Source organism: Babylonia areolata, chromosome 32 (assembly GCF_041734735.1).
Source record: "Babylonia areolata isolate BAREFJ2019XMU chromosome 32, ASM4173473v1, whole genome shotgun sequence".
In the NCBI taxonomy this organism is placed as follows: domain Eukaryota; kingdom Metazoa; phylum Mollusca; class Gastropoda; order Neogastropoda; family Buccinidae; genus Babylonia; species Babylonia areolata.
This window is the reverse complement of record NC_134907.1, coordinates 10,130,138-10,155,137: the sequence shown is the minus strand read 5'-3', so window position 1 is coordinate 10,155,137 and position 25,000 is coordinate 10,130,138. Positions and strand designations below refer to the sequence as shown.

The 25,000-nt window shown below is 44.6% G+C and overlaps 1 protein-coding gene across 1 annotated transcript in view; it reads left to right on the top strand.

Annotated features, from left to right (window-relative positions):
- LOC143276663 (uncharacterized) overlaps positions 1-20,257 on the top strand; it is a 118,316-nt gene extending 98,059 nt beyond the window's left edge. Inside the window, exons 5-11 of the mRNA XM_076581287.1 lie at positions 2,163-2,325; positions 4,298-4,453; positions 5,566-5,735; positions 9,708-9,855; positions 13,101-13,237; positions 15,540-15,672; positions 16,827-20,257. Coding sequence (XP_076437402.1) covers positions 2,163-2,325; positions 4,298-4,453; positions 5,566-5,735; positions 9,708-9,855; positions 13,101-13,237; positions 15,540-15,672; positions 16,827-19,348 — 3,429 coding nt within the window. The 3' untranslated portion in view covers positions 19,349-20,257. The remainder of the gene's footprint in view (positions 1-2,162; positions 2,326-4,297; positions 4,454-5,565; positions 5,736-9,707; positions 9,856-13,100; positions 13,238-15,539; positions 15,673-16,826) is intronic.
- Positions 20,258-25,000: the final 4,743 nt, after the last annotated feature.

Here is a 25,000-nt window from a genome sequence, read left to right as displayed (position 1 = left end):
TGTGTTGTTTTCATCTGTTTTTGTCGTGTTTCTTTTGTTGGTTTTTTTTTGGTTTTGTTTGGTTGGTTGTTAAAAAAAACAAAACAGCATCAACAGCAAAAACAATAATGATAATAATACCAGTGATAATGATAATATTTTGCTAAGGATAATGATGATAACAACAACAGTAACAGTGATAATGATTATGATTATTACAAAAACAACAACAACAATAATAATAATAATAATAACAACAACAACAGTAACAGTAATAATGACGATGATAATAACAACAACAGCAATAATAGAAATAATAATGATAACATCAACAGTGATACTGATAGTGATGATGATGGTGACAACAAAAACAATTATGATGATAACAACAACAGCAACAGTGATAATGATGATGATGATATCAAGAACAACAACAATAGTGATAATAATGATGATGATAAATAATGATAATGATGATATTAGTAAGAACAACAACAACATCAACAACAATAATGACAACAATAGTAATAGTAACAATAATGATAACATTAACAACAACGATGATGATAACGACGACAACAACAACAATAATAACAACAATAATGGCAACAGTGATAACAACAGTGATAATAACAACAGTATTAACATAAAAAAACAATAATAGCAATGACAATGACAACAATGATAACAACAATGATAATAACAGTATCAACATAAAAAAAACAAAAACAATAAGAACAACAATATTAACATCAATAACAGTGATAATAATAACAAAGACATCAACAACAATGATAACATCAACAACAACAATAATAATGATAATAATAATAACAACAACAACAACGATAATGACAATAATGATAATAATAACATCAGCAACATTGATATAAAAAAAAATTTAAAAAAACTACAACAATAGTAATGACATTAACAACAGCAAGAATGATAACAACAACAACAACAATAAGAAGAATAACAACAACAATGATGATAATGATAATAATGATAACGACAAATGTCCAGGTGTTGGAGGGACAAGCTAGAGGACCGTGACGCGGCGGTAAAGGTCTACCCACCCCACTACCGCCAATACAACAACAACAACAACATCAACAACAATGATAACAAACAACAATGATAATAACAACAGTATTAACATCAAAAAAACAATCATAACAATGACAATGACAACAATGATAATAACAACAGTATCAACATAAAAACAAACAAACAATAAGAACAACAATATTAACGTCAATAACAGTGATGATAATAACAAAGATATCAACAACAGTGATAACAACAACAATGACAACAATGATAATAACAACAGTATTAACATCAAAAAACAATCATAACAATGACAATGACAACAATGATAATAACAACAGTATCAACATAAAAAAAACAAAAAAACAATAAGAACAACAATATTAACATCAATAACAGTGATGATAATAACAAAGATATCAACAACAATAATAACATCAACAACAACAATAATAATGATAATAATAACAATAATAACATCATCATCAACAACAACAATGATAATGATAATAATGATAATAATAACATCAGCAACATTGATAAAATAAAAAACCACAAACAAACTACAACAATAATAATGACATTAACAACAGCAAGAATGATAACAACAACAAGAATAATAACAACAATGATAATGATGATAATAACAATAATAACATCATCAACAACAATGATAATAATGATAATAATATCATCAGCAACTTCAATGAAAAAAAAGAAGAAGACATTAACAACAGCAAGAATAACAACAACAATGATGATAATAATGATAACAATGATGACGACAAATGTTTGTATTGTGTATACAAGTGTATTGTGTGTGCGTGTGTTTATGTAAGTTTGTGCCTGCCTTTGTGTGCGTATGTGTTAGGGTAGCTGTTAGATACACATGTATGTTAAAATGTATGTATGCAGTGTGTGTGTGTGTGCGTGCATGCATGCGTGCGTGTGTGTGTGTGTGTGTGTGTGTGTGTGTGTGTGTGTGTGTGGTCACATTTTGGTGTGTGTATGTAACATAGATATAATGTTTTATGTTAACAAAAGCGTTTTTGTAAAGCACCTAGAGCAGATTTCTGGATAGTGTGCTATATAAGTATCCATTATTGTTATTATTATTATTAAATGTTCAGGTGTGGCGAGGCAAGCTGGAGGACCGTGACGTGGCGGTGAAGATCTACTCGCCCCACTACCGCGAGTACTACAACAACGAGCGCTCCCTCTATCGCCTCCCCTTCATGGACCACCAGGGACTGGTCAAGTTCTACGGCGCTGACGAGCGCATCACGCAGGAAGGTGTGTGTGTGTGTGTGTGTGTGTGTGTGTGAATAGAATAGGATAGAATAGAATACTTTTTATTGTCATAAAACCTTAAAGTTTATAAGACACAATGAAACATAAACATGAGCATATTAAGAAGAGAAACATTCATGAACAAATTTCGCCAGTCTTGGCTGTATTTCTGTTAGAAGGATCAGTTCACTAGGCTTTGCATTTGGACGACATATATCGATTAGGAATCTGTGTCTGTAAGTATTGTACTTTACACAATTGTCTAAAAGGTGAATCTCATCTTCTAAACTGTTACAAATATCACACAGTCTTTGTTCTTTCGGTGAATTTTTATATCTTCCCTGTTCGATTTGTAAGTCATGGGCGCTGATTCGTAACATGGTCAGTGCTTTCCTGTGTTGTGTATTTGCTGTATTCTTTAAATATGGTTCAATTTTATAATTTGTCACAGCGTTCTTGTAAAATAGGTGGGGGAGCAGTACATGTGTGTGTGGGGGGGTTTGGGGCACAGGGGGATTGGGGGGGGGATGGAGTGATGGGAAGAGTTGGTGGGATGAGTGTGTGTGTGTGCGTGCTTGTGTGTGTGTGTGTGTGAGAGAGAGAGATGGAAGACTCTGGCATGGGATTTTTTTTTTTTTTTGGTAGCCCCTTCAGTGCCCTAGAATGGAAATTGTCCATCTCTCTCCAGTGTGAAATTGAGCACATAGAACATGTAGATTCTATAGCTCCTTAACTCTCTCCATACGAACGGCGAAAGAGATGACGTTAACAGCGTTTCACCCCAATTACCATCATCAAAATATTGCAAGCGGAAGGCTCTTATACTGAAGAGGTGAATGTTGACAAAGAATACCACAGTTCTGATGATGGAAGCTAAAGGTTGGGTCATTGAAACACCCACTGGACATCCAAAGGGTCTGTGTAGAGGAGAAGAGAGGACTGGCCGTACTGAGTGAGTTAACCCTACCCCCACCTCTTCCCAAAATAGCCTCCTTCCCCCAGCCTCTTCTTTGTTTTTCAGTTTCTCGCTGGTTTTAGAGTTATGCATGAGTGTGACTGACTGGTGTGAAAGCGCTTTGATTTGTCTCTGCACAAGGTTTAGCACTGTATAAGTCGTCGTCTTCTTCGCTTGTAGGCTGCAACTCCTCACGTTCACTCGTATGTACACAAGTGGGCTTTAACTCTTTCCATACGAACGGTGAAAGAGACGACATTGACAGCGTTTCACCCCCATTACCATCATCAAAATATTGCAAGCGGAAGGCTCTTATACTGATGAGGTGAATGTTGACAAAGAATACCACAATTCTGACGACGGAAGCTAAAGGTTGGGTCATTCAGACACCCACTGGACATCCGAGGGGTCTGTGTAGAGGAGAAGAGAGGACTGGCCGTACTGAGTGAGTTAACGTGTTACCTCACCATGTATTTGTATTTGCATTTCTCTTTTTATCACGACAGATTTCTCTCTGTGTGAAATTCGGGCTGCTCTCCCCAGGGTGAGCGCATCGCTACACTACAGCACCACCCCTTTTTTTTTTTTTTTTTTTTTCTGTGTGCAGTTTTGTTTTTTCCAATTGAAGTGGATTTTTCTACAGAATTTTGCAAGGAACAACCCTTTGGTTGCCGTGGGTTCTTTTGCGTGCGCTAAGTGCATGCTGCACACGGGACCTCGGTTTATCGTCTCATCCGAATGACTAGCGTCCAGACCACCACTCAAGGTCTAGTGGAGGGGGAGGAAATATCAGCGGCTGAGCCGTGATTTGAACCAGCGCGGTCACATTCTCTCGCTTCCTAGGCCATCACTCCGTAGGCAGCCATAGGTGCGTAGGTGTGCATGCTGGGTATGTTCTTGTTTCCAAACTCCGCTGAACATTGACATGGATTACAGGATCTTTAACGTGCGTATTTGATCTTCTGCTTGCGTAGATAAATACTAATTTATCTTTATTATTATTATTATTATCATTCTTAGGGTGGGCGCAGTTGATGATCGTGATGTCGTACTTCCCCCTGGGGTCGCTGAACGGCTACCTGAAGAACAACACGCTGGACTGGCCCACCATGGTCAGCATGGCTTACTCCGTCGCCAAGGCGCTGTCTCACCTGCATACCGACATTCAGAAAGCTGGTAAGGTTTGTATGTGTGTGTGTGGGTGTGTGCGCGTGTATGTGTGTGTGTGTGAGTGCACATGTACATAATTATGTGTGAGTTTGGGGTGAAGTCAGCGTGCTTACTCTGTTGCTAAGGTGCTTGTGGGGTGGGGTCAGCATGGCTTACTCTGTTTACAAGGCACTGTCTTATTTGCATACCAGCATTCAGAGAGCTGGTAAGGTGAGAGAGAGAGAGAGAGAGTGCAGGTGTACATGTGTGTGGTTGTTCATGTGGGTCAGCATTGCCAACTTATTGTCAAGGCACGGTCTCATTTGCTTGCCGACATATCGTTCTCTACTCTCCTCTACTCTACTGTACTCTACTCCACTCTGCTCTTATCTCTCTACTCTGAGGCCTTAGTGGTTGGGGAGGCTCAAACTCTAAGCACCATAACTTGATTTGATTTCATTTGACTTGATTATTACTCTGTTCTGCTCTACTCTACCCTACTCTGCTCTCCTCTACTCTCCTGTCCTCTCCTCTACTGTGATCTGTTCTACTCTACTCTATTCTATTCTACTCTCTTTTACTGCTACTCTACTCTGCCCTCCTCTCTTCTGTTCTGTTCTACTCTATCCTACTCTAATCTGCTCTGTTTTACTGCTACTCTATCCTACTCTACTCTCCTCTCCTGTCTTCTCCTCTTCTCCTCTCTGTTCTACTTGTTCTGTTCTGTTCTACTCTACTCTCTTTTACTGCTACTGTATTCTAACCTGCGCTACTCTCCTCTCCTCTCCTCTCCTCTCCTCTCCTGTCGTCTCATCTACTCTATTATGTTCTGTTCTGTTCAACTCTATCTACTCTACTCTCTTGTTTTACTGCTACTGTATTCTACCCTACTCTCCTCTCCTCTCCTCTCCTGTTGTCTCCTCTACTCTGTTCTGTTCTGTTCAACTCTATCTACTCTACTGTCTTTTACTGCTACTCTACCCTACTCTCCTCTCCTCCACTCTGTTCTACTCTACTCTACTCTTTATTTTACTGCTATTCTACTCATTTGATTTGATTACTCTGCTCTACGCTATCCATATTCTACTCTGTTCTATTCCATTCAACTCTTAATTCTACTGCTGCCGGTTTGGTTCCAGACCAGTTCAAGCCGGTCCTGGCGCACCGTGACCTCAACACCCGCAACATCCTGGTGCGACCCGACCTCACCTGCGTCGTCTCCGACCTGGGCTTCGCCATAGCGACGATGGGGTCAAAGCTGATCAAGAAAGGTCACGCCGAGGTGGCGGAGCAGACGTCTCTGACGGATGTGAGTCAGGGTACAGTGCGGTGCAGCACGGTGCGATGCCGTGCAGCATGATGCGCAGTGCGATTGAATAGGATATAGTGTATATATATATATAGGACATAGAAGAGGAGGAAAGTGGCGGAATGGTTAACTCACTCAGGACGACAAGTTTTCTCCCTTGCTTTTCCCCACAGACGGCCCATTTGTAAGGGTTTGGAAAAAAATTACAAAAAATACAAAATACTGTGTAAGAAAATGAAACTTTCAGAACTGGTTTATTACGTGTTGAGCTATTACATATAAAAAAAAAAAAATCAAATTTCTCATCTTATTTTTACAGTTTTGCCATATGTAGAAAATACTGCCAATTTTTCACCCCGAATCACCATACCCATGCTCGCTTTCTGCATTAAATTCGCTTTCTTCTTCGTCATCATCCACCTCTTCAGTGTCCGACCCTTCAGTTTGTAGCATTTCAAGTACTTCGGCAACCCTAAAACGTTGCCGTCACTGCCTTGTTCGCTTCACAACATCCTGAGAAGAGCTCGCTTTGCTAACAGGCTGGCATGCGAGCAGACGACCGGTCAGTGACTTTGTCAGCGTGTGTGCGAGACAGGCCACACATCCCAGGCTGACCAATCATACTGTTCGATTGTGGAGTGACCCAGAATAGCGCACTCTGCTTGGCTAATCACAGAATCACGTGTACAGTGCATGATGGAATTTTACTTTCGGAGAATGCTATTCCATTCCTTCGTCCGAATCCGAATACGTTTTGTGTAGGAATGCGTGAGCTATTACATATAAAACAATCAAATTTCTCATCTTATTTTTACAGTTTTGCCATATGTAGAAAATACTGCCAATTTTTCACCCCGAATCACCATACCCATGCTCGCTTGAGCATTCGTTGCATTTATTGCTAGAGCATTCCTTCGTCCGGAGAGAGAGTTAAGACGCTCAGCTGCCAATATAGAGAGTCTGTGAGGGTGTGGGTTCGAATCCCGCTCTCGCCCTTTCTCCTTAAGTTTGACTGGAAAATCAAACTTTACTGAGCTTCCAGTCTTTGGCATGAGATGATAAACCAAGGTCCCGTGTGCAGCGGCGTACTTTGTGGTGCAGCTGAAAAAGAACCCATGGCAACAAGTAGCGTTGTCCTGTGGCAGAATTTCTGTGGAAGAAATCCACTCGGATAGGTACACAAATTGCAATATGGTGCAGTGCATTGCAGTACAGTACAGTACAATACAATAGAATACAATGCATTGCAGTACAGTGCGTTACAGTACAATGCGGTACATTACAATACAATGCTTTTCAGCACAACATACCACCATACAATGCTGTTTGATATTATTATATTAACTACACTACACTACACTACACTACACTATACATCAATGCACATTGATACATCAGTACACAAAAAAAACCCCACTACACTACACTACACTACACTACACTACACTACACTATACATCAATGCACATTGATACATCAATACACAAAAAAAACACAACACTACACTACACTACACTACACTACACTACACTGCACTGCACTGCACTACACTGCACTGCACTACACTGCACTGCACTGCACTATACATCAATGCACATTGATACATAAATACAAAAAAAAACCCACTACAATACGGTACACTACATTTCACCACACCACAATACACTGTGATACAATGCAGCATGATAAACCCTACATTAGAACACACACACTAGACACTACTAAGTGTACATGAATACACGTGTATACAGAAACAGTCCAGCATTTTGTAGTGGCTCTGCTTCCCTGTGCGTATGTGTGTGTGTGTGTGTAGAATAGAATAGAATAGATTTTATTGTCATGAAACCGTAAGGTTTATAAGACACAATTGCAATGGTAAATGAATGAACGAATGAAAAACACACAATTTATCAATCAGTTAATGCGGTAAATTGCAGCAGCATTCATACACAAATTTTCCTAATCTTGTTTGTATATATTCATCATCTGTTAGCATCACCTGACTGGGAATATGTCCTGTGTTATTCGAATTTTGAATATCCTTTAAAAATTGTTGCCTTAAGGTTTTATATTTAATACAATGATCAAGAAGATGGATTTCGTCTTCCAGGATGTTACACTTGTTGCACAATCTGTCTTCTTGTGTGTCTGTGTGTGTGTGTAAGGAGGAATTTTGGTGTCATATACTGTACCATGTCAAACTGATGCAAACTAGGCCTATCGGTTTGCTCTGCTTGGCCAAATTTCGCGCGGCTAACAGTGAAAAGACGAGCCGTCTTGCCCGGTCCGCTCTTAGCCAGTCAAACGCCTCTAAAAGCTATAAGCGCTGAATCATGAGGAATTTTTGTTTAATGTCCCGTCACACATATCGGTGATTGAAGACATTTTGTTAAAGTATTTATGAATACATTTGAGTATTGTCGGTTAGAAGGGGTGGGAGATGTGAATGAATGGAGGGTTGGGGGAAACTGGGCAAATGAGGGTGAAATGTGGGTGAAATTTGAAAAAAAAAATCTAAATACAATTACAGGAAATTACTAAAGGACTTCGTAAATGAGAAGTCGTTAAACTGACAAGCGAAACAACTGATAATGAATGCAGAAAGTCAAAAACATCAACGTTCTCAGTCACTTGTGAAGACACACTTTCGTGCACATAAGGCTTCATCAAGCTACAGTCAAAAATTAGGTTACTAAAGCATATGCACTTGACATTAGAACAATACTTGGTCTGTAATGAAGTTGATAATAGTCTGAGAGCTAAACTGAGAATTGGTCTGCGAATCGGACCAAAGTCTGAGAGAGTCAACTGACGAGGTTTTCGACTTGAATTCAAGCACCTATATGAGGCGATGCTCGTACCCCTTTCCCCCCCAGTCCCCTTCATGACTGTTTTACTGGTACGAGTGTTGCCTCCATGATCAGCGTCTAAAGACGCTTCGCCACGGTCCCTGTCGGGAGGAATCATGAGCTCTAGGCCTGGGAGAGTCTCTTGCCGGGTCTCAGTCCCAGCCTCATGATTCCTGCCGTCGTGGGATGGCATACGAGGCATGGTACCCGCGCTTAGGCACCCAGCGAAAATCCGATCCCCAACAGAGAACGGAAAGACAGGATCAGCTTAGAGGTAGTCCAGAGAAAAATGAACGAATCGAGGGGGTCGAGTCGAATCGAGTACACAGAATGTAAGAATTCAATAAACACAAGCCGCATGCAGCAGAATAAGGCCAAATGAATACGCTTAATAGCCAAAAAAAGCGTAAGACGAGACGGAGCATAAACCTGACAAGATGGCGTGGAGAGCCTTGGCCAAAGGAATGATTCAGCGCTTATAGTTTTTAGAGGCGTTTTGATTGGCTAAGAGCGGACCAGGCAAGACAGGTCGTCTTTTCACTGTTATCCGCACGAAATTTGGCCAAGCAGAGCAAACTGATAGGCCTAGTTTGCATCAGTTTGACATGGTAAGTATATGTATCACCAAACATGGAATATAATACAAACTTCTTCTTTCTAGTATATTGCTTATTTCCTTGGAGTGTGTGTGTGTGTGTGTGTGTGTGTATTTGTATTTGTATTTCTTTTTATCACAACAGATTTATCTGTGTGAAATTCGGGCTGCTCTCCCCAGGGAGAGCGCGTCGCTACACTACAGCACCACCCATTTTTTTTGTATTTTTTCCTGCATGCAGTTTTTTTGTTTGTTTTTCCTATTGAAGTGGATTTTTCTACAGAATTTTGCCAGGAACAACCCTTTTGTTGCCGTGGGTTCTTTTACGTGCGCTAAGTCATTGCTAGCACACGGGACCTCAGTTTATCATCTCATCCGAATGACTAGCGTCCAGACCACCACTCAAGGTCTAGTGGAGGGGGGGAGAAAGTATCGGCAGCTGAACCGTGATTCGAACCAGCGCGCTCAGATTCTCTCTCGCTTCCTAGGCGGACGCGTTACCTCTAGGCCCTCACTGTGTGTGAACAGGTGGGCACACTGCGCTACATGGCTCCAGAGCTGCTGGACGGGGCGGTGAACCTGAGGGACTGCGAGGCGTCCCTCAAACAGATTGACATCTACGCCCTGGGGCTGGTGCTGTGGGAGATTGCCATGCGCTGTGTGGACCTGTACCAAGGTGCTGTGACAGTGTGGTGTGGTGTGGTGTGGTGTGGTGTGGTGTGGTGTGAGGTGTGATTAATGTGGTGTGGTGTGGTGTGATGGATGTGGTGTGGTGTGGTGTGGTGTGGTGTGGTCTGGTGCTGTGGGAGATTGCCATGCGCTGTGTGGACCTGTACCAAGGTGCTGTGACAGTGTGGTGTGATGTGATGGATGTGGTGTGGTGTGATGTGGAGTGGGGTGGTGTGATGGATGTGGTGTGGTGTGGTGTGGTCTGGTGCTGTGGGAGATTGCCATGCGCTGTGTGGACCTGTACCAAGGTGCAGTGACGGTGTGGTGTGATGTGGGTTGGTGTGGTGTGTTGGATGTTGTGTGGTGTGGTGTGTTGGATGTGGTGTGGTGTGATCTGGTATGTTTGGTGTGGTGTAATGTGATGGGTGTGGTGTGATGGATGTGGTGTGGTGTGATGGATGTGGTGTGGTGTGGTGTGGTGTGGTCTGGTGCTGTGGGAGATTGCCATGCGCTGTGTGGACCTGTACCAAGGTGCCGTGACGGTGTGATGTGGTGTGGTGCGGTGTGGGGTGGTGTGGTGTGATGGATGTGGAGTGGTGTGGTGTGATGGATGTGGAGTGGTGTGGTGTGATGGGTGTGGTGTGGTGTGATGGGTGTGGAGTGGTGTGATGGATGTGGTGTGGTGTGGTGTGATGGGTGTGGAGTGGTGTGATGGATGTGGAGTGGTGTGGTGTGATGGGTGTGGTGTGGTGTGATGGATGTGGTGTGGTGTGATGGATGTGGTGTGGTGTGGTGTGATGGGTGTGGTGTGGTGTGGTGTGATGGGTGTGGAGTGGTGTGGTGTGATGGGTGTGGAGTGGTGTGGTGTGATGGGTGTGGTGTGGTGTGATGGATGTGGAGTGGTGTGGTGTGATGGATGTGGAGTGGTGTGGTGTGATGGATGTGGAGTGGTGTGGTGTGATGGATGTGGAGTGGTGTGATGGATGTGGAGTGGTGTGATGGATGTGGAGTGGTGTGGTGTGATGGATGTGGAGTGGTGCGGTGTGATGGATGTGGTGTGGTGTGATGGGTGTGGAGTGGTGTGGTGTGATGGGTGTGGAGTGGTGTGGTGTGATGGGTGTGGTGTGGTGTGATGGATGTGGAGTGGTGTGGTGTGATGGATGTGGAGTGGTGCGGTGTGATGGATGTGGTGTGGTGTGATGGATGTGGAGTGGTGTGATGGATGTGGAGTGGTGTGGTGTGATGGATGTGGAGTGGTGTGGTGTGATGGGTGTGGTGTGGTGTGATGGATGTGGAGTGGTGTGGTGTGATGGATGTGGTGTGGTGTGATGGATGTGGAGTGGTGTGGTGTGATGGATGTGGAGTGGTGTGGTGTGATGGATGTGGTGTGGTGTGGTGTGATGGATGTGGTTTGGTGTGGTGCAGTGTGGTGTGGTGTGATGTGATTGGTGTGGTGTGGTGTGGTGTGATGTGTGATTAATGTGGTGTGGTGTGGTATGTTGGATGTGGTGTGGTGTGGTGTGGTGAGATGTGTGGTGTGGTGTGTTGTATCAGATGAAGAAGAATTAGTGTTGTGTTGTGTTGTATCAAATGAAGGAGACATGGTGTTGTGTTGTGTTGTATCAGATGAAGGAGAAATGGTGTTGTGTTGTGTTGTGTTGTATCAGTTGAAGGAGAAATGGTGTTGTGTTGTATCAAATGAAGGAGAAATGGTGTTGTGCTGTGCTGTGTTGTGTTGTGCTGTGCTGTGCTGTGCTGTGTTGTGCTGTGCTGTGCTGTGTTGTGCTGTGCTGTGCTGTGCTGTGTTGTGCTGTGCTGTGCTGTGCTGTGCTGTGTTGTGCTGTGCTGTGCTGTGTTGTGTTGTGCTGTGCTGTGCTGTGTTGTGTTGTGCTGTGCTGTGTTGTGTTGTGTTGTGTTGTGATGTGCTGTGCTGTGCTGTGTTGTGTTGTGTTGTATCAGATGAAGGAAAAGAAGAAGTCGTATTGTGCTGCGTTTTATTGTGTTGTGTTTTGTTCTGTTCTGTGACTGGCGGTGTCTAACCAGCGAAAAGAAGAAGCAGTATATTGTCTTGTCTTTTCTTTGTGTTGTATTATGTTATATGACTGGGGTGTCCATCCAATGAACAATAAGAAGTATTGTGTTGTGTTGTGTTGTGATGTGTTGTTTATATTGCTAGGTACATTCTTTTTTTTTATCTGTAACTTTGATGTAATGTGTTGTGCGTAACGTGCATTTTGTAACGCACTCGGAGCAATTTTCATGGACAGGATGCTGTAAAAGTATTGATTATTCTTGTTATTGTTGTTGTTATTATTATTGTTATTATCATTATTATTGTGTGGTTGTTGTTACAGTTGTTATTATTATCATTTTTATTCGTAATAGTGTTTTTGTTTATTCATCTTTTTTTCTTTCTTTTTTTGTTGTTGTTCATTATCGTTTTTGTGTTGTACTAAAATTTTTTCCACACCAGGTTTCTCTGTGTGAAATTCGGGCTTCTCTCCCCAGAGATAGAGCAGTTCATTACGGTGCAGGACCAACTCCTTTGTGTGTGTATGTGTGTGTGTGTTTGTGTGTGTGTATTTGTGTGTGTGTGTGTTCATCCTGTAATTGTATTTCTTTTCCTATCAAAGTGATTTTTTTTTCTTCTTCAGAATTTTTTTTTTTTTTGCCAGGGACAACCCTTTTGTTGTTGTTGTTGTTGTTGTTGGTTCTTTTAATTTCAGTGCTGTTAAGTTCATTCTGCACACGGGACCTCAGTTTATCATCGTCTCTCGTCCGAATGACGGGCGTCTAGACACACCACACAGAGGTCTGAAGAAGAAGACACTGGCGAGCGTGGGATTCGATCTCATGCGCTCAAGATTCTCTCGTTTTACCTAGGCGGACAGGACACACCGCTGGGCCAACACTTGGCAGCCAGAAGCTTGCTTGATTATTTGTTTGTGATCAAGTCTTGCCCGTGTATGCATCGAGGTGTGCAGTTAAGGGGAAACAACTTGTGTGTGACGGCAGCTTTGTTCTTGATTATCTTCCCTTGGTTGTTTTTCCACTGGGACCACATTGCTTTGACACGTTGTTTTAAACACACCCCCATCCCACACCACCCCCCGACCTTTTTTTTATTTTTATTTTTTTACTGCTGCTCATTTTGCAAATGCTGTATGCGGAGTGTTTAGCCTTCTTACAAGTTGAAGAAGCCGAGCGTTAGTTTGAGCGGGTCGTTCTGTGTGGGTGGTGTTCCCCTTGCAGGTGCCCCGGTGCCGGAGTACACTCCCCCTTTCCAGACGGAGATCGGGTCCAGCCCCACGTTTGAGGAGATGCAGCTGATGGTGGTGAGGGCCAAGAAGAGGCCCAGGTTCCCGGAGGTCTGGAAGGAGACCAACCAGGTGAGGCCGAGGCTCAGGCTGAGGCTGCTGTCAGGGTTTTTGTGGGGTTGGGTTTTTTTTTCTTTGTTGTTGTAGGTTATGTTGTAGGGGTTGTTTTTTTTTTGTGTTTTTTTTTGGGGGGGGAGGGGGGGGGGGGGAAAGGGGGTGTGGGGGGGGGGTTCTCAGAGGTGCTGTCTTTTCCCCACTTTTGTTTTTTTTGTTGTTGTTTTTTGTATGGGTCTTCCATCTCGTATTCCCCCCCCCCCCCCCCCCATTTTGTTGACTCACTTATGTAAACGGAATCCATGTTATAACCCGGTGTTCGGTTGTCTATGCGTGTGTGTGTGTGTCTGTATGTCTGTGCATGTCCGTAGTAAATTTTAACATTGCCATTTTCTCTGGAAATACTTTGTCTGCCAATACCAAATTTGGTTTAAAAATAGCAGGAAACAAAAAATCTTCATAGTCATAGCAATAACGGGTTGTAAGTCTCCAGAATTTAACCATATTGCGGAATCATTAACAGTTTATTTCATTGATGTTCGGTCTGGATTCCGAAAACCGCTGTTACCTCTTTGCAGCTTCCCGATTGTCTGAATACGCCCTGACCTTGTTGACTCACTTGTGTAAACAAAGTGAGTCTATGTTTTAACCCGGTGTTCGGCTGTCTGTGTATGTGTGTGTCTGTGTGTCTGTGGTAAACTTTATCATTGACATTTTCTCTGCAGATACTTTGTCAGTTGACACCAAATTTGGCATAAAAATACAAAAAAAATTCAGTTCTTTCCAGTCATCTTGTTTAAAACAATCTTACACCTCTGGGATGGGCACAGAAAAATAAAGAATGGCCTAATTATATGGAAACTGCATTTACTGTTATATTTATATTTTTTGTATTCTCTAATCTTGGCACTTTGATCTGATATTCTGACCCAACAACAAGAGGAGTCATTATTATCATTTTTTGTTCAAACAGGAACTTCTTTTGCTAAGCATGGAAGTTTTATTTATTTTGCAAACGTTTTGGTGCAGATGGTAAAGAAGGGAAATTACTCTGTAATTAATGTTATGGGACTTAATTTGCTTTAAACTGATCTTTCTCATCTTAAACCTTACATTTTGAAATTATACTCAATACATAAAAAGCTTGTGTGTTTTACTCTCAGTCACAAGTGAGTCTTGAAGGCCTTGCCTCTCTTGTGTTTGTTGTTGTAGGTTATGTTGTAGGGGTTGTGTTTTTTTGTTGTTGTTTTTTTTGGTGGGGGGAAAAAAAGGGGGGGGGGGGGAGGGTTCTCAGAGGTGCTGTCTTTTTCCCACTTTTGTTTTGTTGTTGTTGTTTCCCCCCCCCCCCCCCCTTAAAGTGTGTGTGACAAGTGAGTCTTGAAGGCCTTGCCTTTCTTCTTCTTTTTCTTTTGCGGGGTGGGGGGGGGGGGGGGGGGGGTTGTGGGGGGGGGGGTGTCCTCCAGTCTACTTTTCCTCCCTTTTTTTGTTTCTGCTTTTGTCTGGGTGTTTTTCTCACTTTTTTTTTTTGGGGGGGGAGGGGGGGGTCCTGTAAATCATATTTTTTCCCCACTTTTTAAGAATCTTTTATTGTGGGTTTTTTGTTTTGTTTTTGTTGTTGTTGTTGTTGTTTGTTTTTTGGGTGTTCTTTTTTTTAGGGGGTAGGGGCGGGGAGGGGCGTTCTTCAATCTCGTATTATTTCCCACTCTTTTTGTAAAAGTCCACTTGTGTATATGAGTAAATGTGAGAGTCGCAGCCTACGAAGGAAAAAGGAGAAGATTTCAAGAAAGAAGAAGGAGAAGAAGAAGGAGAAGAAGATACCAAGAAAGAAGGAGGAGGTCGAGGAGGAGAAGAAGAAGGAGAATAAGATTTCAAGAAAGAAGGAGGAGAAGGAGAAGAAGATTTCAAGAAAGAAGAAGGAGAAGAAGAAGGAGAAGAAGATACCAAGAAAGAAGGAGGAGGTCGAGGAGAAGAAGAAGAAGAAGAAGAAGCAGAAGAAGAAGAAGATTTCAAGAAAGAAGGAGAAGAAGAAGAAGAAGAAGAAGAAGATTTCAAGAAAGAGGGAGGAGAAGAAGAAGGAAAAGAAGAAGAAGAAGGAGAAGAAGATACCAAGAAAGAAGGAGGAGGTCGAGGAGAAGAAGGAGAAGAAGAAGGAGAAGAAGAAGAAGCAGAAGAAGAAGAAGATTTCAAGAAAGAAGGAGAAGAAGAAGAAGGAGAAGGAGATTTCAAGAAAGAAGAAGAAGAAGAAGAATTCACTGCCCCTATGGCCATCAAAGACCTTTAACTATCAACCTTGACGTGTTATGTTGTTGTTTTTTTTCAGGCGGTGCGCTCGTTGAAGGAGACGATCGAGGAATGCTGGGACGCAGATGCGGAAGCAAGGCTGACGGCACTGTGCGTTGAAGAGAGGCTGTCCGAACTTCCCAACCTGTGGGCCCATGAGATCAAACACAGAGGTGAGGAGACTTTGTCTGTGTGTGTGTGTTTTGGGGGGGGGGGGGGGGGGGTGGGGGGGGTGTTATTTATTTAATTATTTATTTATAAATGTCTTATTTATTTAATTATTTATTTATTTATTATTATTATTATTATTTTATTGTTGTTTTCATTACTACTACCTTTTTTTTATTATAATTATTATTTATTTATTTATTTATGTGAGCTTTTCTTTTTTTCTTTTTTTTTTCTCAAGGCCTGACTAAGCGTGTTGGGTTACGCTGCTGGTCAGGCATCTGCTTGGCAGATGTGGTGTAGTGTATATGGATTTGTCCGAACGCAGTGACGCCTCCTTGAGCTACTGAAACTGTGTGGGTTGGAGGGGGGAGGGGGGGATGGTGGGGGGGGGGTGTATTTCTGTGAGTGTGTATACATGTGTTGGTTTTTGCTAAGTGTTGGTTTGTGTGAGTGTGTGTGCATGTATTTGTGTGTGGGTGTGAGTGTGTGTGTGAGTTGGGGTTTTTTTTTTTTTTTTTTTTAAAGTGTTGGTTTGTGAGCGTGTATGTGTGAGTGTTTTGTTTTTTTGAGTGTTGGTTTGGGTGTGTGTGTTTATGTGATTTGTTTTTGTTTGTGTGTGTGAGTGTGATTGTTTGTTCTTTTTGTGTGTGTGTGTGTGTGTGTGTGTGTGAGCTTGTGTTTGTGTGTGTGTGTGTGTGTGTGTGTGTGTGCGCGCGCACATTGTAATGTAGTTTTTTGTAACGGTGAATGGAAAGCTACATCCATTCATTACAAGCGTCAGAAGTTTCAAACACTTTCTTTGGTATGATCCCTGATGAGGGGCTGGCCTGGGTAGTCAGGCTGGACTGTAAAAAAAAAAAGTGTGAGTTCAAAATGGACAGATAACTACCAACCACATCACCTGCATGTAAAAAAAACCAAACAAACAAAACAAACAAACAACAACAACAACACAAAAAAAGAAATTCTCACACACAAAAAAAGTAGGAAAAAGATTCCACTACCACTCACCCAAAAAAACCCAACCTGTCCAAACTTTGTGAAAAATCCCCCCCTCCCCCCTCACATCCACAACCCCCCCCCCCCCCCCTTCCCGAAACGATTTGAGGGGGGAAAAAAAAAGAAGTTCATCATCAGTTTTGTTGTCCATCAACAGGCATGACCCCGACCCTCAACGCCATGATCAACATCACCGAGACGACCACAACCACCACCACCACCACCACCACCGCTGCTGACACCACATCGGAGCCTGCCGATGTTGGCACACACGCTCCCACGGCACACGACAACGACTCGACCTCCACGGCTCCCCTGCTGGCCAACGGTCATGCCCATGGCAGCAGCAGCAGCTGTGGAGGTGGCGGTGTTGGGGGAGGAGGGGAGTTCTTCTCATCAAGGTCGCCCTCCGTCTTGCTGACTCGCAGCTGGCTGCAGGACGCCAGCGTTTCCACAGGGACGACCGACACCTTGCTCCCCGTGACCCCTGCCAGCGAGAGTGTAGGCGTCGTCGGTGGTGGTGGTGGTGGTGGCGGCAGTGGCGCGCCCCCCGTCCCCCTGGCTCTCTCCCTTCCTGTCAAGGCCAGCAACCTGATGCAGGAGCGCAACAGCACGGTTCTCCGCCCCCACAGGGGCCGCAACCCCACGGTGGAGCGCAACACACACAAGCGCAGCGACGAAGAGCTGAGGGTCTCGGGCAACACGCTGTTGACCTCCTCTGGAGGGACGTCATCGTCGTTGCTGTTGTTCCCCGAGGAGCGTCGCGACTCGCTCAGCACGCAGAGCGCCCCCTCCGAGAACCCTTCTGGCGGAACTGCTGCAGTGGCTGCGGCTGACAGTCCGCCGGACTACCTGAGTGACGGGCCGGAGACCTCACTGGTTCAGAACGATGCGCTGAGTCACCGGAACCCGCCGATTCCGTACCTGCAGAACCAGGTGCATGGGGGGAACGCCCCCTCTTCGGGCCGGCCCAAGGTGGCCAACACCACCTCCTCGTCGTCCTCTGCCAGGAGCTATGGCCGCGGGGGTGAGAGGTCGTCGCTGCGCGATAAGCTGTCCCGCCTGATCCGGCCCAAGGAGTTTGGGTGGAAGCTGAGCGCATTGAATTTCTTCGGGGGCGGCCGCCGGCACGATTACTCGCGCGCCGACGACTTGGAAGTGGAGGATTTGAACCAGGACACCCCCACCGCTGTCATCACGGGGGGAGGGAACTCCGGTGGCGGCAACAACTGTCAGCCCTCCCATCATGCCTCAGGAGCGGTTCCATCGTCGTCCTCCTCGTCACAGCACTCCAACCTGCAGCCGATCAACACAGAGGTGTCCATTCACAACGGCTCCGCGGTAACCAGACCCACCAACCTCGCGCTCTCTGCCTTCCCCAACCTCCGCCAGGCAGCGGCGGCATCCTCGCGGCCGTGTTCGAACCTCCGCAACGTCCCACCAGCCAGGGAGATGACAGTGGTGGTGGCGAATGAGGATTCCATCCCCAGAATGGTGGCAGCCACTACGACCAGAGCCGCTGAGTCAAATTCCGGGGTGGAAGCAGTCGCAAGAGAAGAAAGCTCAAGCACCACCGGCAGTGGCGGTGGTGGTGGTGGCAGTGGTGGCGGTAGGGAGGGAAGGTCAAGGTCTGAGTCTCATTCTGGCAGTGACGAGAGGTCGCGGGAGGTCAGCGGCAGTGAGAGGTCGCGGGAGGTCAGCGTGGGAAGTGCGACCTCGGCCGCGGCCAGGGACAGTCAGAGCGAGGGGACAGACGACGTGTTTGTGGACAGAGCAGACGTCGACAACGACGATGACCTCCGACCCACCGAAAGATCGGAGCGGGAACCGAAGCCGGCGCGCTACCCCCCGGAGAACCGGCTGCGGTTCGCGGAAGTGGGCGTGGCCAAGCTGCACGTGCCAGCCGTCAACCAGCAGCCGGTGCGGCGTGTTCAAGGTCAGGGTCACTCCAAGAGCCTGTCGGAGCTGCTGCACCTCCACAACAACCACCACCAGAACCCCTCCTGTGTCTCCGTCGACTACTACTACGACCCCGACTCCTGCTGGCAGGAGACGGAGCTGACCTCCTCTTCCTCCTCACAGGGCTGTCCACGCATCCAGCGTCGTCGGCCCAACTCCCTGTCCTTGAAAGGTCACAACTACAACAGCCCCGCCCCCCTCGGCGGGGGGAAGCCCCCTCTCCTCCACACCAACAAAAAGTCTTCGTCTTCGTCAAAGCCGGATATGTCGACGACGACAACAACTGACTCCACAAACAAACCGACGATAACGAAGCAGAAACACGCGGTCGTCGTCAGTGGCGACCACACCAACCCGGCTCCACCCAAGCAGAGGCGAAGCGACAGCGGCAGCAGTGGCGGCAGCGCTGCCAGTACCACAGCACAGCGTTCGAGCTCTGCGGAGGAGGTTCATCGCAGCAAAGACTCGACCACGAGGAGGTCACAGCATCAGCTTGACAGCCTGGCCGCCGTGCCCGCCGCTGCTGACCCCAGCGAGAAGATCCGTCGGCGCGTCAAGACGCCCGTCCGCCCGGCCAAGAAGGCCGGAGGGGTGCGGCTCTCGCTGTACGATGATCGCCTGATGTCCAGCGAGGGTGGGCAGTGCGGGAATGGTAGTGGTGGTGGGGGGTGGGGGTGGAGGAGGGGTGGTGGCGAGGGAGGAGGAGGACAGTGGAGGTGAGGGGGGTCTGAAGAAGAGCTCCACCAGCTCACGACTGTCGTCGAGTAGCCGTGGTGGCAGCACGGAGTCTGTGCGAGGAGGGAAAGGTGGGAGAGGAGGAGGAGGAGGAGGAGTGGGGGAGCGTGGTGGGATGGGTGGTGGTGGTGGTGCTGCTGCTGCTTCTCTGCCTCCATCTCACCACCACCACCACCACCACCACGATTGTCATCCTTCCCAGCATGCACAGGGAGGCAGTGCCATGTCGATTAGCGACTCTGACATTGTGGTGTGAATGAAGGTGGTGGCGTTTTGTCTATGCTGGAGTTCTTGGAAATATTTCTGACAGCACAGATTTTTTGGGGTTTTGTGATGTGGGTGGTTTTTTTTTTGTTGTTGTTGTTGTTGTTGTATCTGTTTGTGTGTGAATTTTCTCTCACTGCACCCGTATTTTGGGGGGAAGAAAAATATTGGATTGGATGTGGCTGTTCTCATATGGAAATCTGGAAGAGAAGAACCTATTTCGTGTGCAGTATGGAAAAGCGATGGGTATAAAAACAAAACAGAACACAAAAACCCAGTGTGTTGGAATATATAAAGGGTGATGATAACTCTGATTCCGGATGTGAAAGAGTTCTGTTGGTTGGTTTATCTTTCTTTCTGTGCACCAGTTTTCCAACTTCAATGCCAGAAAAAAAAGAAAAAGAAAAAAAAAGGAGAAAGAAACGATAGCAAAAATGGATTATGAAGACGGCTAATTTGATCTTTTTCGTCAGTCGATTTTGAGCTGAACGATTGAGCCAATCACACACAATTCTGCGGTTATTATTTTCATCATCAAACTGAATGCCAAGTCAAAAAGTACAGTGTGCCACAAGACAAGAATGGTGTCAATGTCTCGGAGACAACGGTGTCACACTTATTATACACGTGCCAGGAGATTTTTTTTGGGGGGTGGGGTGGGGTGGTGGGGGGTGTTGTATGGGTGGAGTGGGTTGGCGGGGGGGGGAGAGAGAGAGAGGGGGGGGGGGGCATGAGGAACAGAAATGGGGGGTGTGGGGGGACAGGGTAAGGGCGTATGTATGTGTGTGGGAGGGTGTGGGGGTGCTGGCTTGTGAAGAATGGGGTTTTTTTTTTTGTTTTTTTTTAATTATCTTTTTGTTGTTGTTTGTTTGTTTGGCATGGGGGAATGTTTTGTGAAGTGTGTGCACTTGAAGTGGGGCGAGAGACTCGTAGTTTTGGCAGGCAGGTTTATGGATGCCACATGCCTGTGGGTTTTTTTTCTGTTAGTGTGTGCGTGTGCGTGTGTGTGTGCATGTGTGCGTGTGTGTGTGCGTGTGCGTGTGTGTGTTTTCTTCAGTTTAACATCTATTCACTATAAGTGTTTTTAGACGGAAAGGAGTAAAGTAGTGTATAAAGGAAAGGGAATATTAGTGTAAAAAAAAAAAAGTGTGTGTGCATGTGCGTGTGTGCATGTGCGTGTGTGTGTGTGTGCATGTGTGTGTGTGTGCATGTGTGTGTGCATGTGCATGTGTGTGTGTGTGCATGTGTGTGTGATGTGTGTGTGTGATATGTGTGTGTAAGAGAGGGAAATAAATGAGTCAGGATGTAAGCAAGTACCAGTAAAGTAAAGTGAAGGCTTATAGTTATATAGTGCAGCATTCCCCACCTCAGACAGGGGGGGGTTCACCGCTCTGTACAATGAATAACATAACACAAATTTCAAGAATGAACGATATAAAAAATATGTACAAAAAAAAAAAGAAAAAAGCAGCACGAGCAAATGATATATCACAGTCTCACAACGCATAGCGCCCCAAATCACCACAGCAGAATAAAGACATCACATTCACCATGGTGGAAAACACACCTTAAAAAAACAAAACAAGCATCACAAAAAAGTACACACACACACACACAAAATCACAAATTTTATACAAATCATACAAGCAAAGAGGATATCCAGTGAGCGGATCTAAGCAAGTATAAGGTGGCAAGATAATGTGGTAGCTGTGTGCAGACTAGGGATGAGTGGTTTAGGAGTAAGGTGCCTCGCACCTCCCCCCCCCCCACACCACCCCCCCACACACACACACAACACACAACACACAATAGCCGAGTGGGTTAATAGCGTTGGACTTTGAGTCTGAGGGTCCTGGGTTCAAATCTTGGTAACAGCGCCTGGTGAGGGGGGTAAAGAGTGGAGATTTTTCTGATCTCCCAGGTCAACATATGTGCATACCTGCTAGTGCCTGAATGCCCTTCTTGTGTATACACGCACGCAGAAGATCAAATACTTCATTAAAGATCCTGTCATCCGGCATTCGGTGGGTAATGGAAACAAGAACATACCCAGCATGCACACCCGTGTAAAAAGGAGTATGGCTGCCTACATGGCAGGGTAAATAAAACAAAAGTGTCATACATGTAAAATGATATATTTTCTGCCTGAGTGTGTATGTGTGCGTGCCAGAAACCTGATTGAATGACACCGGAATGATGAGCGCCCAATGGCAGCCGTCAGTCGGCTCTACCCAGGAAGGCAGCCTGTTGTGTAAATGACCCCGTGTTTGTAAAGCGCTTAGAGCTTGGTCTGTGACTGAGGGTAGGCGCTATATATATAAGTATCCATACCAGTGGGGGATTAGGGAGGAATGGAAGGGGGTGGGGTGGGGGGTGGGGGGGAGGTAAAAACATAAATATCACTGAAATGCATGCTTTCATTGTCAAGTTTATTGGTGTGTGTGTGTGTGTGATGGAATGCTTTGCTGCTGATAACGCTGGGTTTGGTTTTCGCTGATAATGATAGTAAAGTGGTGGAAAGTGTGTGTGTGTGTGTGTTGTGTTGTGTTAATGTTCGCAGATCATCATAATAAGTGATGCGCTGTATATGATGCAGATATTTTTGTTTGAGAGAAAGAGAGAGAGAGAAATAGAATGGGTGTGGGGAGAGATTTTGATTTTCGTAGATGTTCCTTTATGCTTATTGTTAAGCCCCTGATTTTTTTTTTTTTTTTTTTTTTTATTTTTTTTTCTTATCGAGTTATTTTCACTGTATACTTTTGAGGTTGAAAATTATATTCACAAGCGCTGGAGAAGAAAGCAAAGGGAGGCCAGCGGCAGAAAACTGGTGGTTATTACGACTCCTGGCATCTGTTCGTTCGTTCGTTCGTTCAAATCATTTGTTCACAAAAGAGTTAATGAACTACCACATTGTACAAGGAGAAGAAAAAACAACAACAACAACAACAAAAAACTTTGTGCCATAGATATATGTTGAGAAGAAAGGTGTGTTGTATAATTTTTTTTTTTTTTCAATTCTGTATATACCTTGTGATAGTCGTCGGGGAGGCAGGCAGAGAACGGAACGCTGTCGGAGGAGGAATCAGCTTGACTGCTACTTCTTCTTCTTCTCCTCCTTGTGCGGACTCGCGCGAACTCACACAAACAATTTGAAACTGATGTGTGGAACCGAGTCCTAGAATCTTTTCGTTTGCACTAACACAGCAGTGGAGGAGAGATGAAGGGTAGTATATTATGTATATATATATGTGAGGTGAAGACGGAACACCACTGCCTGAACAAACAAACAAAAAACAAACAACCAACTCAAACTGAAAAGAAAAACACTCTTGTTGATAATGTTTGAGGTATATTTGTTTGTTGGTGTATGTGGGTGTAAAGAAATTTGAATATTTTTTCTTGTGTGTAAATGAAATTTGATGTGTTTTTTTTTTCCACATGTTTATTTGTTGTTGTTGGGTTGTTGTGTTTTTGTTTTTGTTTTTGTTTGCTTTATCGTGGGTTTTTTTGTTTTTGTTTTTTGAAGATGTGTACGGCACTTGACAAGGCAAGATAAAAAAAAAGAAAAAAAAAAGAAAATTAAATCAGTGCTTCTGGAAATGATTTGTATATAAAAAAAAAAGAAAAGAAAAAAACAACAACAACAAAACTTAAGGTGGAAAAGGAAACCAGACTGTTAAAGAGTTGGCGAAAAAGAGTTTGTTTGTTTGTTTGTTGCCGATGAAAAATGACCCAATGTTCAATAATGCACTTGTGATTTCTTTCTCCCTTTTTTTTTTTTGTGTGTGTGTGTGTGTGTGTGTGTGTGCTGTTCTGTTTTACCGATCGTCGTTTTTCACATGCGCAAGGTGCTTTGTTTCTTTGTTTGTTTGCCCCCCATGGGCTGTTTGGACAGGTGCAAAATGTTGGTTTATTTGGAAAGGGTTGGGGTTTTTTTGGGTTTTTTTCAACACTTTTCATTTTGACAAGAGTGAAATGCTGATGATTATGATGATGATGATGATAAAACTCGTTGCTTTTTTTTTTCTTTTTTTTTTCTTCTTGTTATTGGGGGGTTTGGGGTTGTTTTTTTTGTTGTTGTTTTTTGTACTGATGTTTGGTTAGCTGACTTGCTTTTCATGCAGCGTTCACGCTTTGTGTGTGTTTGTGTGTTGCGTGCATTTGTGTGTGTTTTCTGCAATTTTTTTTTATTTAAATTTTTTTTTTTTTTCTCTCTCTCTCTCTGATGATCAAACATTTTGCTTTACCATTGTTAAGCTTGCTACTGGTGGGGGGGGGAGGGGGTGGCAGGGGGTGGGAGGTGTGCAGAAGTTGAATAATGCGATGCATAGGTCACAGTGTGGGGGGAGGGGGGAGGGGTTGGGGGGGGGGGGGGGGGGGGGAGAGAAAAAAAAAGAAAGCACAACTTTCGGTTTACATGCTGTTTCCTGTGTTTTATTTTTGATAATTATTATTATTATTATTATTACAGCGAAGGATCTGTTTTGCACATGTATGTATATATATGTATGTATGTATGTATGTGCTTTGAGCTGTGCTCAAGCTAGACACCCGTCATGTTGCTGGTCATGTTGCTGGTATTCCGCTCGCTGACTTTGTTTTTTTTTTTGTTTTTGTGTTTTTTTGCACCCTGATGTTTGACAGGGAATCGGAGTTTCAAGTTTTCTGATGAACAAAAAAAAACAAAAAGAAAAAGAAAACACCCCAACCCAACAACAACAAATGCTGGTGGCAGTTCTTCCAACTCCAGATCAAATCAAATCAAATCAAGTTGTTCGCAGCTCAGCTGGCCAACCACCACTAAACAGGGGAGGGGGGGGGGGTTGGTGGGAGGGGGGGGTGGGGTGCATTCATTCTTTTCAGGGCAGACTACTTTTTTCAGTTCTTAGAACCCGGCGTTAAAGAGAAGCTTAAATGTTGATGTTAAAAGTTCAATTAGAATAGCGTTAAAAACAAAAACAAAAGCAAAAACAAAAAAAAAACCAACCACCACCCAATTCACCCACTGTTGAAAATTCTTAGCGCAAAGCAAAACCCAGCGCCGCTAAGATCGTTTAGGCAAACCAAGCCCAGTCCAAGTAGGAAACGAAGCAGACAAGGTATGTACCCATTATAGTGTGGGGAGTGTGTTTGGGGACTCCCTTAACTCACTCAGTACGGCCAGTCCTCTCTTCTCCTCTACACAGACCCCTCGGATGTCCAGTGGGTGTCTCAATGACCCAACCTTTAGCTTCCGTCGTCAGAATTGTGGTATCCTTTGTCAGCATTCACCTCTTCAGTGTAAGAGCCTTCCGCTTGCAATATTTTGATGATGGTAACTGGGGTGAAACGCTGTTAATGTCGTCTCTTTTGCCGTTCGTATGGAGAGAGTTA